This window comes from Mus musculus, chromosome 4 (assembly GCF_000001635.26).
Source record: "Mus musculus strain C57BL/6J chromosome 4, GRCm38.p6 C57BL/6J".
Taxonomy (NCBI): domain Eukaryota; kingdom Metazoa; phylum Chordata; class Mammalia; order Rodentia; family Muridae; genus Mus; species Mus musculus.
The window spans coordinates 99,953,377-99,967,636 of NC_000070.6; the positions used below are offsets into that span (position 1 = coordinate 99,953,377).

At 44.8% G+C, this 14,260-nt stretch overlaps 1 protein-coding gene across 1 annotated transcript in view; it reads left to right on the forward strand.

Annotated features, from left to right (window-relative positions):
- The window catches only part of Pgm1 (phosphoglucomutase 1), a 57,844-nt gene that overhangs the window by 23,926 nt on the left and 19,658 nt on the right, over positions 1-14,260 (forward strand). The window contains exons 2-6 of the mRNA NM_028132.3: positions 8,080-8,242; positions 8,668-8,814; positions 10,142-10,267; positions 11,299-11,489; positions 13,683-13,837. Of these exons, the coding sequence (NP_082408.3) occupies positions 8,080-8,242; positions 8,668-8,814; positions 10,142-10,267; positions 11,299-11,489; positions 13,683-13,837 (782 nt within the window). The remainder of the gene's footprint in view (positions 1-8,079; positions 8,243-8,667; positions 8,815-10,141; positions 10,268-11,298; positions 11,490-13,682; positions 13,838-14,260) is intronic.

The window sequence follows — 14,260 nt, forward strand, 5'->3', positions numbered from 1 at the left end:
AGTCAAAAAAGTCATGGTAGATAGCTATGAATAAAACAAGCTTGCTTTTAAAATCAATTTCAAAGAATTTCATTAAAAAACAAAAAAACAGGAGCTCTAAATAAGCCATAAAAAGTGGTTGGTTTTTGGCAGTCTGGTTCTCAGCGTAATACATGTGCCTCATGGGCTGTTTTCACATCTGCAGATTTTCTTTCTCTTTGCTTTCAGTTGGCAAGGCCAGCAGTATACAGTTACAGTTCTCTCTCAGAGGTGTATCAACTCCAGCCCCGTGTCATAAGGGATCTTGATCACCTGTCTCTTCCACAAACTATCACACTGGTCTACTATATGGACGACATGGTGCCGATTGCACCATGTGAGCAGGAGGTAGCAACCACTTTGGATTTGTTGATAAAACGTATATGTACATCAGAGGATGGGAAATAAATCCAACCAAAATTCAAGGGCCTTCTACCTCAGTGGAATTCCCAAGCATCAAGTGGTGTGGGGCATGGAGAGATTGACCTTCTAAGGTGGAGGGTAAGTTACTACACTTGCCCACTCCTACCACCCGGGAGAAACCTGTTTGAATTTTGGAGACAGCACATTCCACACTTGGGTGTGCTACTCAGGCCCATACACCAAGTGACTCAGAAAGCTGCTAGCTTTGTGTTGGGGCTGGAACAGGAGACAGCTCTTCAGCAGGTCCAGGCTGCTGTGCAGGCTGCTCTCCACTTGGACCATATGATCCAGCGATCCAATGGGACTTGAGCTGTGGGTAGTTGGTCAGTGTGGCCATGTCTGCTCTATGAAGGACACCAGGCTCCCATGCCAGTTGAGTGCTTTTCAGCCATGTGCCCATTAACTCTGCTGATCCTGTGCTAGGCAGCTGCTCCTCCCCCATCACAGGACTATTCCTGCCTCTGAGAGGCTAGCTAGCTGCTTACAGAGCTTGTCTTCTGTCACACCCAAATTGGCACCCTGGTAGATAAATAATTTTGGTTTTCAAAGGTGGTGATTCACAGCTCCCTTCAAAACCTTACTCTCCACTTCCTATCAGACTCCCCAGACCTGTGGTTTGACCAGTCCTGGTTTACTTTTTAAACTTTGATGATACGGCTTCTTAATTGGTAATTTCTGCTGACCTAGACAAGAAACTCACAGGATGAATTTTAAATTGATTATTAGGAAAACCTCAGGGGACAGAGGATATTAGATATTAAATTTGTTGAGATAAACTGTTTTAAAACATTTTAGGTTCTTCAAATGTAAAAGACAATTTGCTTCATTAAAATGTTTCCTTGAGAAGGCTGGAGAAATTCTTGGCAGTTAAGAGAGGGTACTGTTCTTCCAGAGGTTGGTTCTCAGCACTCAGACCCAGCTACTTCACAGCTGTCTGTAACTACAGATCTAGGGCATCCACTGTCCTCTTCTGGCTCCATAGGTACACATGGCATATAGCAGCCAGACATACACATATACACATAAATGAAAATAAAAATGTTTAAAGTGTTTTCTTGAGAGTAAAGTCTGTTTAAACAGACAGTGTCATATGCCTGTATGTCAGCAGAGGCTAGCAGGATTTCACGTTCCAATGCCATGTGAGCTACATGATCAAGGCCAGTCTGGGTTATATAGTAGGACCCTATCCAAAATAATTAATCATATTATCCTATTATTTGTCTAATTATTAGCAACTGATCCAGGTTTATATACATAGGAAAATATATCTATCAACTCCTCATTGTTCTGTATTTCTCAAAAATGTGGTGAATCCCTAGAGTCATTTTTCTATAAATTTAAGAGGAGAGCCTAAATGTTGGTGGATACTCTCACTAAGCCATTGTTACCCCCAGTGCTGGAGATGCCCCTGGGCATTGCCCATGCTGACAAGAGCATTCTCCCTAAGCTGTACTCCAGCCCCATTTGGTTAAATTCTTGGTGGCCAATGAGCAGATCGGTTGGTTCCGCTAGCTGATCATTTCTCTTCTACCTGGGATGGCGTGTGGGAAGGACATAATTCTGTGGGTCTCAGAATGGCATCGAAGCAGGGAGACCAGAGGTAACTGAGATCCCGCTCCCATTTTAAGCTTGACCTTTTATTTGCTCAGTGGCTCTAAACAACTTTAGCTGCAGATGGCCCAGAGGCTCCAGTTCAAGAGGCAGCAGGGAAAGTGAGAGCCATACCCGGTATCTTGTCCTAGCCTGCTTTAGGGACTGCAGTTGTTCCATCTTAGCCTTGGCTTCCAGAGCAGAGGCTGGCAGCTCTCTGGTGTCTGAAACCAAAGTCTGTTGTAGGCAGCGCTCCGGGGCACTCTGCCCTAACGGGAAACGAGGCAAAAATAATTGAAGGGTGTTCAGCTTCATTGTGTGGGCAGAAGGATCTTCATCCGAACGACTTTGAAGATCTGCTTCGTGTGGGGGGGGTATGGGTGGGTGTGTGACCCGTAACTTTGTCTCAGGAGACAATCACCATAGGGAATTAATGAGACTTCCTAACCGACAGTGATGGTCCAAAGGAAAATTCTGTGTTGTTTACTCAAAGGACACTGTGGCAGCTTCAGGTCCGATAGACCATTTGGGGGACCCTCAGCTACTTCCTGGACACCCTCACAGAGCCAAGTATTGGATATGAAAGATGAGTGACTTTGAAGAATGGATTTCTGGGACATACAGGAAAACAGAAGAGGGTCCACTCCCACTGCTGACTTTTGCCACAGCTCCTTACCATGACCAGAAGCCAGGAACAAGTGGATTACGGAAGAACACCTATTACTTTGAGGAAAAGCCTTGCTATCTGGAGAATTTCATCCAGAGCATATTCTTTTCCATAGACCTCAAAGATCGCCAGGGATCATCACTGGTGGTCGGTGGAGATGGGCGGTATTTTAATAAATCAGCAATAGAGACAATAGTGCAGATGGCAGCTGCCAATGGGGTTGGTATACAACAAGTATTACTACATCTCTGGCCCTTCCAAGCAATTTTTTAATTCTGCAGAAATACTGAGATGCATCGAGGTGTGGATAGGATCTACACCTCAACTCTAACACCCGCTTAATGTCATTGTGATTTCAGATATCGAATGTTGTGAGAATAGTTCAGAGTTATAGCAGGGACGCAGGGACCTGGGAGTGGAGTTCAGGTTTGCATGTGTCTTGCTCGGTTTCTGTAGTTTGGAAAGTACCTGTTGCTTTGTAGACACATACAGAATGCTCCTGGCCTTAAGCTTTTGCGACTGCTTGCTAGCTAGCTAGCTTCTAGAATTACGCCTGTGCTATGGAGAGCTGTCATGAGTCGGGGCAAGGGGAGGATTTGCAGTGTGTTCAGTGGCTTCCTTGTTGACGTTCAGTCATTTGTCCAACAGGAAAGAAAACAAAGGCAGGGCATGCTGTTTGTAGATCTTGGAAGTCATGTAAAACAGTACCAGGGGTGGGGGCTGGGGGACAGTTGGATGTTAGATGTGAGTCTTTGGGGGAAGACTGTTACAGAGGGATCTGCTTGTAATGACCTGGGGCACAAAGCAGCCCTTTATTAGGGTGAATTTGTGCAGCAGGGTAGAGATAATGGGTCTAAGATGGCAGTAGTGTTAGTAGGCTCTGCCAAAGGGCTGCATTTTGGACACACGTTTGCCAGATTAAGCAAAGTAGAGGGCAAATGGCAAAAGCACTAATCTTGATAGTAGGAGAGCTCTATAGCACACTCCTATAGGAAGGTGTATGTCAGGGCATTGCCGGGTTTGTTCTGCAGATAACACTGGTGGCCCAAAGCTGCTGCCGAGCCCCCCTCCCCCGTGTGTGTGTGTGTGTGTGTGTGTGTGTGTGTGTGTGTGTGTTTAAAATAATAGTTAAGCTAAAATTTGGAGCACACATTCTATTACTATCTAGAAAGTTTTAAAGTTGTACTTTTTTTTTTTTTTTTTTTAAAGAAATCCTGGCCTGGAGACCATGATATTTAGCACTGCAAACAAATGTGTTGGGCATTCATTTTGAGTCTGTTTGAATGTGCCAAGCAGGTTTTTGGAGAAGCCAACCATAACAAAAGGCATGCCAACAGAGTAAACTTAAGAGGCACTGCATACTGTTGTCTGTGGTCTGGGATTTCAGAATCTGAATGCTTGTCATGTAAAAATTGCTGATAGAGAACTTAAATATGAAATTATTATGAAGCATACACATTTTTAAGATAAAATGTGACGTGCCGTAAATTTCATCTTTGAGGAGCGCCGTTGCTCAGGGAATGGTGTTAAAGATGCTTTAATCTTCTGAGAGGATAAATGGGACATTATTTCTCCATAGACCTAGGCTGTTGAGTGGATCTGGTACACTGTCCCCTTTGCTCTGATAGATTCGGCTTCATTAACGTTTTTTTGTGTGGAACTGAAGGATGTGGGCAAGGTGGATGGAATGAGCGATTCAGGCAAACCCTGCAGACTTTCTCTGATTGACTGTTTGAAGGTTTGCTAAATAATACATTTCAGAGATAATAATTGATTAAATATGGTAACTGCCTATTTGTTAAGGCTGTGGCAGCTTAAGCAATATTTTCAAGGACATTCCATATTAAAAAAATAGCATTGCATTGAAAGCCGTCCTGCTGGCTGGCTGAATCACTTTAAAGACGTTTAGTAGACGGATAACGTGCTCTAATCTGATAAAAATGCCGAGGTTCTAAAGACCTTGCTTAGTTTCTTCTTTTTCTAACATAGTCCACATTCAGACAGCTTTAACATCTCCGGCTGTGGTAGGATGCAGGAAATCTAAGGGAAGGATAGTTATACCGTGGATTTTAGCAAGAGGCAGTGCTGCTTACCATTGTCAGTGGCTACTTCCCCCGTTACTAGTTTATGGAGGACTTTTTGGCAAGGTAAGCTAAAGATAAGGTAGCCTGCCATCTTCCCCTTCTGTGTCCTGGTGCATCTGTATCTTCCTCTTCTTGATTTCCATCATCTGTGAAGTATGGAGTGTAATTAAGCTTCAATAGAAGTTCCTCTTTGTTCTCATTTGCATGGAGCTGTCTACTTTTAGTGGATATCTTAATGCACAAAATGAGTTTTTGGTTGGGCCTGTGCAGAATGCACTTTGTCCCCTGAGCTTTGAACTTGGAGAAAGCTCAGAGGTTAAATAAAAGGACTGTACTTGTAGCTAGCAGGGCAAAGAAAATGAGGGGGCATCATCATCATCTTCCTCCTTTCTCCTCCTCTTCCTCCTCCCCTTTTAAAACAAAGCATGAGAGCCACCAAGCTGTATTTCCCCTTTCTTAGGGAAGGTGGCATATAACATCAGCTTTGTCATGTGAAGCATTTCCAGTGGCATTTATAATGTAGTACAATCGTCATCCCAAACAGAAACTCTGTACCCACTATACAGTCGTTCCCCATATCTGCTTTTTCCAGCAGCCTCTGTGTCTAGCTCTCCCCTCTGCCTCTGCACGTTTGCCTGTCCTGACTCCCTCGTAACATTCAGTCCTGTCTTTTTGTGTCTGGCCTGTTTCATAGCATAATGTTTTCATGTCTCATGCTGGAGCTTGGGTCAGAATTTTATTCCTTTCACTTTGAGTTTTAAAAAGCTTTTGAGCTAGGCGTGGTGGTCAAATCCTGTAATCTCAGCACTGGGGAGGCTAAAGAAATGATTGTGGAGTTTGAGGTTAGCCTAGGAGATGCAGCAAGACAAATAGAAAATAAAACAACTGATGCTGGTCTCACAGACATCTTTCCGATCACTTCCCTATGCATAGAGAGCAATGCCACCTCTGGATATAATAACTAATTTCAAAAAAGCAATTTAATTGTTTTTTTAAAAGACATAACATTATTCGGCGACATAGCCATTTCAGTTGTTTGGGTCAGTAGTGTTAACTGAATTCACATTGCCACGCCACGTCTTTAGAATATTTTCATCTTTTACTGTATCCCACACCCACTGGACAGCTCCTTACATCTTCATCTGCCCCTCTCCTCTACGAAACCCCTGGCAGCCACCATTCTTCTTCCTGTGTCTGTGGTTTTGATGATTTTAAGATACCTCATGTAAATGGCATCCTGCTCTTATCTGTCTTTGAGATATCCCCAGGGCTAATCCATAGTGTAATGTGTGACAGGAATTCCTTCATAATTTGCTTTATCTTTACTTCCTTACTCCACCCATTCATTCACTATAGAACACCCCCCAGTTTGGTTTCTATTTCAAGGCTGAGTAATACTGCATTGTGTGTGTGTGTGTGTGTGTGTGTGTGTGTGTGTGTGATGCATTGTGTATCCATCCTTCCTTCTGGAGCAGGATGTCTGGGTTCTTTCCCCTTTGGCTGTTGTGAGAGAGGAACACGGGCGGGCATATGAGCAGCTGAGTCCTGCTGGATCTTCAGGGATGATTGGGGGTGGGAGGGATTTGGGACAGTGCACAACAGGGCCTGTTTTTTAGCAGGACAGAGTTGTCTTTAAAAAGTGGCTGGGTGAGCTTCATGGTGGGAGGTGGAATGGGGAGGGCTTGCAGTGGTGCAGCCATCGTTAGGAGGAGGGTGCCTGCCCTGCCTTCCTTAGTCAAGGCAGCCCATGGGAGCCTGCTTTAGAACCCTTAGCTCTTCAAGAGAGAAGCAGCCCTGGGTTTTCTTGCTTTGGTTTCCACTTTTAACCTTTTGCACAGTCCCTGCAGCCTGCAGTCATGGCTGACCACAGATCTTACCATAAGGAACAAGAGAATGAAGGGCAGTATGCATGGTGTAGCTTATTGTTCATCAGACCTTCTATACCAAGTACATATAAAATCGAAGGAAACGTTGGTGTGTTCAGTGTGAAAAGACATCTTTAGGTGGCTCAGACAATGACTAGTAAATCACAGTTCCAAAAGGTCCCCTCGGAGAAATCTAAAATTACCTGATTCCTGGCTTTATTTTAAAAGTAGTCACATAGAGAAACCCCTTCAGGGCTGAGATGGTTCCGTCTCCCCTTTCTCTCATATATATATATGCATACATATATATAAAACTAATGTGTTATATGTTGTGCTTCTGCCATGAGTTCTGCTGTGGCCATAGCTCTTTATGCGCAACTGCATTCATGTGCACACACCCACACAAGGCGTACACACACATACACATAATTAAAAATAAAAATGTAAAAGGAGAAATACATCCTCCACCACCAAGTCATCTCCACTACAAAAATCAAACAAACAAACAACAACAACAAAACCCAAAAAACAAACACACAAAACTAATGGGAAAATTAAAAGCAAACGACAAGACGTTCCCGATCCATTCTTTCAGAATAGAATGGGGACACCACCAACTCCCCACATTCTAAGTATTTTCAGTATAGTGGTCCCACACCTCCAAGGACCTGACCAAATGCCTTTCCAACTTGGGTGTTGTTGAAGCAGGTTTCATTTTATGAAGGCAAGTTCAAGAGCTGGGCTGATACCATCGGCTAGAGATGCCCAAGTGAGCTGGGAACACAACTCAGTGCCAGGGTCCCTTTCATGTAGATGGGCAGACCGGGTTCCTCAGCAACCACTCCTCACAGTCTTGTCTTAGGCTCAGGAAGTCACCCAGCTATATCTAATGCGATGAACCACGAGGAATCCCACTAGCTGTAAAAGCCAGACATGCCTGGAAAGGAATGCAAGGTGCATTCTGTATTCTTGATACCATGTGCAATCCTTTTGCTTTTGAAGGGTCTTAATTGCAAAAGCCTTTTCTTTGATTGGAATGCCTTTCACTAGTTAGGCCTATGTTCTTTCTCCCATTGTGGATGGAGAATAGGAATAAAAACGCAGGCTTTCTCACATCCCTCCAGTCAGTCCACATTGAGAACCTTCCCCAGATGGACTGTCACACATGCACTGTGTTCTTGCCTTACAGCACCTCAGTGTATGGTTCCAAAGCTACAAAGTTCCATAGGGAAGAAGGGAAAGGAGGGAGGGCGGGCTTTGCTCAACAGCTCTGTTCTGTCTCAGTAACATGGTAGAGATATCCAAGATGAAGATGTTTCTTTAAGAAAGCATCTTTGCTGGTCCAACAGTGTCTTCATTGTCCATGTTCTTCTTCCCCTGGCATTTCTTCGTGGGAGCTTTGTATTTATATGTTCTGGATTTCCTATCCTAGATTGGTCGCCTGGTTATTGGGCAGAATGGAATACTCTCCACCCCTGCCGTATCTTGCATCATCCGAAAAATCAAAGCTATTGGTGGGATCATTCTGACAGCCAGCCATAATCCAGGAGGGCCCAATGGAGATTTTGGAATTAAATTCAATATTTCTAATGGGGGTGAGTATTCTGTCATCTTAAGGACAAGTAGATACAGTTGGATAAGCTAGTGCCCGAAGCCCTGGGCTCTGATTCCCATCTTAAGAAGGGGTTTTGCTTCCCTTTGGAGATGGTAAAGTACTTCTTAGTCTACAGCTGCCTTCTTTGTAATGAATTGTAGCTATCATGGTATTCTACTTTAGAAAAGTCTAACTGGTATTATTAGCTCCTAGCACTTTGAAGGTTGACACAGGAGAATTGTGAATTCAAGGCCAATCCAAACTGTATAGTGAGAATTTGACTCAGAAACATCTGGAAAAAAAAAAAAAAAAAAAAGAGTCCTGGTGCTTTGTGACTCAGTACTGGGGTCGAGGGATTGCTGAGTGCTGGGTTGTGTTTTCTCATGAACCGCACATGATGACGCTCGCTTGCTCTGTGATTTGTAGGTCCTGCTCCAGAAGCAATCACTGATAAAATTTTCCAAATCAGCAAGACAATCGAAGAATATGCCATTTGCCCTGACTTGAAGGTAGACCTCGGTGTTCTGGGAAAGCAGCAGTTTGACTTGGAAAACAAGTTCAAGCCCTTCACAGGCATGTTACTGTCCCTGCCCACCCCCCTCACCCCCCATACACACACACACCTGTGTCCAGCTTGAACAGTTTTTCTTTGGGGGGGTTTATTAAAGTGGGTCTTCAGCTTTGGAAAATGGTGGTCTGTGTGCATTGATGGGATTACTTACTTAACAGGAGTGTGCTTGGGGAGTATGGAGAGCTGGGCCATTGGCCTTGTGAATGATGTGATGGGGTATATATATATATATATATATATGACTTTGGGTGATTAGTTTCCAACTCTCAGGTCTCAGTTTCCACAATAGCCTTGCCTAGAGGACCTGTCCCGATTAATCTCATTGGGGCTTCTACTGTGTATGTGTGTCCGCCCATTTTATACTCATAGCCAGCTTGTGGGAACAGCACTATCACTGCAGACTCTCAGCAGAGGAAGAAGCAAAAGCAGAGAGATGTCTAGAAGCAGGCTTGCTCTAGTCAGTTTGCAGTAAAACCAGCATTCAGACTCATTGAGTGGCTCTTCAGCCTGGCTCTATAGCTTTCCCCACCTCCCCTGACATGCAGTCCAGGCCATCAGACCCTTTGTTTGTGTTGATTGAAACTCCCTGAAAAGGCAGAGGTGGGTCGCATTTTATGTTGAATGTTAGAGTATTGCAGGATATATGGAATAAAAGTTTATAAATTCATATTAAGAAAAAGATGAAAGGGCTACCTCTGGGACCTGCATTTGGCCTAGCTCAACTTGTATTTTTCCCTCTGGACAACATTAGGGGGTGCATTGAGGGCTGACAGTTGCACTGCAATGAACACCAAGTACCATGCATTTTTAGTTTCGAGGCCACCACTCGAGCACTACATAGGCTCTTTGTGCGTTGAAAATGTCCAGAACTCCTGGGCAAAGATACTTTTAACCACTAGCAGGAGATGCTGAAAGTAATTCGTTACAGAAACTTTTTCCCCTGGACCTCTAAAAAGAAAATTAAAGAAAAATGGATATTATCTTTTCTGTCATCCATGATGCCAAAAATAGATGTGATCTGGGGCTATGTAGGGACAGTGGGCGGCAGCAGAGCAGAGCTCATCTAGTCTCTGCTGGGAATTCACGTGCCCCACCCTAGCTGTGCAAGTCCCTGACTTTCAAACCTTGAGCTTCCTCGTCTACAGAACCACACAAATCATAAGTAACATCTATGTCTAAGGAGCTGTTAGTATGTCCAGAATGACATTTCACAGCTGTCACAGTAGCCCTTTTTCCTAGTTACTGTGGGTTTATAGAAATATAGATAGGTTGGAGTGTAATGAGCCTGATGTGTTTCATTTTTCCTTCTGATCTCGCTTATTCTCACAGTGGAGATTGTGGACTCAGTGGAGGCCTATGCCACAATGCTGAGAAACATCTTCGATTTCAACGCACTGAAGGAGCTACTCTCTGGTCCAAACAGACTGAAGATCCGCATAGACGCCATGCACGGAGGTACGCGCTGGGAGGCCTGCAAAGACAGGGAGCTGATCTCTGCTGTGTGCGCCATGATGCCTTCGCAGCCCTCTTCTTAAGCCTCTCACAGGTTAAACAGAGTTATGTCACAATCATTTCAGTTTACAGACCTCAGTGTAGGCAAGCGGAGCAGGAGAGGTTTCCCTCATGGTAAGCTGCTGTGCAGGTCGCTGTTTTTACATCAAGCCCTGGGCTTTGAGTCCCTTGCAGCTGTTGTGGGTAGTCTTTTGTCCCTCAGCGGGTCACCCATATTCTGCTCATGCACCCGCATATACACTGAAGGGTGACATTGGGCCTGCTAACCAGCTAGCTGTGGGGGACAGGTTCTCGAGCCCCACCCCCACTGCTTCTACACACTTCTTTTCTTAGCTGAGGGCCAGGGCAAGCCAAGGATTAAACCCAGCAGCAACAGGATGTGTATCTCCTGTCCCTCTTCCTCTGTGGGCTGTCTGACAGGCCAGTAGGGACAGCCATGACTATGAACTGAAGCCATAAGACTTCCCCATATGTAGATCATGAAAATTCTTGACTATTTAGACCTCTGCCTATTCTGCAGCAATCTGGGACTGGAGAATATTTAAGTGATAGGGCTATGGAACCCACACACTTGTCTGAGCGGTTGGGAAAGGATGCATTGCCTGAGCTCTTTCATGGGGCTGGCCAGAGCTTTTTGATACACTGCAGACCGCCCTGAGAAAATCTGCTGTTGGGCTGCTGCCTTCCAGTGGGTCCATGCTGGCCCTCTGGTTTTGATAGAGCGAGTGTCCTTCCTCTTTCATATGAAGGTTTGTGTCCTCCTCGGCTAGTCAGCAGAGCTGAGGGCCTCCTCTGCACATGTTTGGGGAATGGGCAGAGACTTGACAGATGACTCCCTTCAAAGACTATGGTGTCTGGGGATAGGAAGTTGCCCATGCCATTCTTATTCCCACAGTGTGTACATCTCACCCTGCAGCCATTCCATGTTTTAATAAGTTTTACGGTTTGGCTATTCATCCTTTAATTTGTTACAGTTGTGGGACCGTACGTAAAGAAGATCCTCTGTGAAGAACTTGGTGCCCCTGCAAACTCAGCTGTGAACTGTGTTCCCCTGGAGGATTTTGGAGGCCACCATCCCGACCCCAATCTCACCTATGCTGCTGACCTAGTGGAGACCATGAAGTCAGGAGAGCATGATTTCGGGGCTGCCTTTGATGGTGACGGGGTGTGTCTAAGTACATTTAAATGATTTCTCATGCAAGCTGGGCCTTTCGGATGAGGGGAAGATGGACAGTTTCTATCAGGCCATCAGAGCCTGCTGAGTAGCTCTGAAGATCCTCTTGTTACACTGGAGGCCAGGGCCAAATGATTAAAAGACCCCCCCTGAGCAGAATCAAAAGTCTGAAATATAAGCAGTGTATTTATTTTATTATTATTTTTAATATTTTTATTACATATTTTCCTCAATTACATTTCCAATGCTATTCCAAAAGTCCCCCATACCCCCCCCAACTTCCCTACCTACCCATTCCCATTTTTTTGGCCCTGGCGTTCCCCTGTACTGGGGCATATACAGTTTGCGTGTCCAATGGGCCTCTCTTTCCCGTGATGGCCAACTAGGCCATCTTTTGATACATATGCAGCTAGAGTCAAGAGCTCTGGGGTACTGGTTAGTTCATAATGTTGTTCCACCTATAGGGTTGCAGATCCCTTTAGCTCCTTGGGTACTTTCTCTAGCTCCTCCTTTGGGAACCCTGTGATCCATCCAATAGCTGACTGTGAGCATCCACTTCTGTGTTTGCTAGGCCCCGGCATAGTCTCACAAGAGACAGCTACATCTGGGTCCTTTCGATAAAATCTTGCTAGTGTATGCAATGGTGTCAGCGTTTGGAAGCTGATTATGGGGTGGATCCCCAGATATGGCAGTCTCTAGATGGTCCATCCTTTTGTCTCAGCTCCAAACTTTGTCTCTGTAACTCCTTCCATGGGTGTTTTGTTCCCAATTCTAAGGAGGGGCATAGTGTCCACACTTCAGTCTTCATTCTTCTTGAGTTTCATGTGTTTAGCAAATTGTATCTTATATCTTGGGTATCCTAGGTTTTGGGCTGATATCCACTTATCAGTGAGTACATATTGTGTGAGTTCCTTTGTGAATTTGTTACCTCACTCAGGATGATGCCCTCCAGGTCCATCCATTTGGCTAGGAATTTCATAAATTCATTCTTTTTAATAGCTGAGTAGTACTCCATTGTGTAGATGTACCACATTTTCTGTATCCATTCCTCTGTTGAGGGGCATCTGGGTTCTTTCCAGCTTCTGGCTATTATCAATAAGGATAAGCAGTGTATTTAATTCCAGGCACTCCAATTTGCTGAGTTGGGGTTTAGTTCCCAGTTAGAATTTAATGACTCTACTCCAGAAGCTGCAGGGGTTGTAGGTACTGGTCCTAAGGTAGGTCTCAGCAAGCCCCTGATTCGTCATTTAATCTTTACAGAAGGGTCTCATCTTAGAACATACCCATGCATTCGCTAATACTAGCTGGACAATGAAACTATCTATAGCCAACATAATGAGTAATGTAATGAATATGCTTTATTCTTTCCCTACAATGAAAACTGTGTCTATGAATTTCTCCTTACATTGGTAACCATGTGAAACAAAGGAAATTGTGTAAGGTGTGTGTCCCGTGTCCCGGACAGTAAATGCTCTGCTTATTGGGATGAGTTTTTTTTTTTTTTTTTTTTTGATGCTTTACCAGCTAAAAGCAACTGCTTCCTGAAAGTGAATCTTCCCTACATCAAAATTTAGGGAAATTGAAGGGGCTCAGAGCAGACACTGTATCACCAGGTGCCTTCCGATGCGGTGCGGGATGTCTTGCCGTGGCCTCTCAAGTTCTCAGGTGCTCGGGTGGTGCTGCAGAGGAAGCGCCTTGGCAGCCGTGAGGGTAGCGGCCTTTTTTGTTGGGTCGAGTAGCAAATGAAAGGACCATGATTTAGAAGTCCTTCCTTGAAGAAGTCTGCCTTTGTTCCTCAAAGGATGCCCAGTAGACCTGTCAAACTGCATAAACAGCCAACATTTCCTCTCTTGTACATCCTTTCCCCTCCTCTGGGAGAGACATGATTGGTTCCAGAGTTTGGAAAGGTCTGGGAGGTTAAAGTTAGTGGCCCCAGGAGGGAGAACAGAGGGCTTAGCTCAAAGGGGGTTTGTGCTTGCATTTTAATTGAAACCAGTTTTAACTCTTGGGCACGGAGGTGCCTTTGGTCCTACAGTGTTGTACAAATTCACTAAAAAGTCCAGTGTTTAAAACACGGTGTGAGTACAGGATCCATGCTGAAATTTGGAAAACTCCACAGATTATTGTTTCTTTTGTTTACTGTCCAATTAAAAGTTCTTACATTGAATCTGCTTCCTTCCTCAGGATCGAAACATGATTCTGGGCAAGCACGGGTTCTTTGTGAATCCTTCTGACTCTGTGGCTGTCATCGCTGCCAACATCTTCAGCATTCCGTACTTCCAGCAGACCGGGGTCCGTGGCTTTGCACGCAGCATGCCCACAAGTGGTGCTCTGGACCGGTAGGTCCCACCTGCCTCTAATCACACCGTTCTTCCTTATGCCCAGCACTGTGCCTGGAGCACACATCCTCCGCTTCCAGGACAGCCAGTGGCTGCAGTCTTTCTCAAATGAGCTATTTTCAGAGTTAGCTCCCTTCTAAGGTCCCATCAGCATCCTGAGCTCTTCCAGCCTGGTACTCGCCACACTGTGGTCTGCCAGCCTATCTGATCACTAAACAGCTAGGCTGTCACCTCTACAGAGAAAACACTGTCTTTTCACCATCTTTGATTCTGCTTGGCAGTGTTCCTAAATATCATAGGATGCACACTGTGAGTTAATAAACATAAGAGAGTAAATGAATGACAGTATTTTCTTGTAGTCAAGATGTTATTCTTGATCCAGGCAGGGTCACTTTTGTTGAGCAGTGTGCACACACCATGATT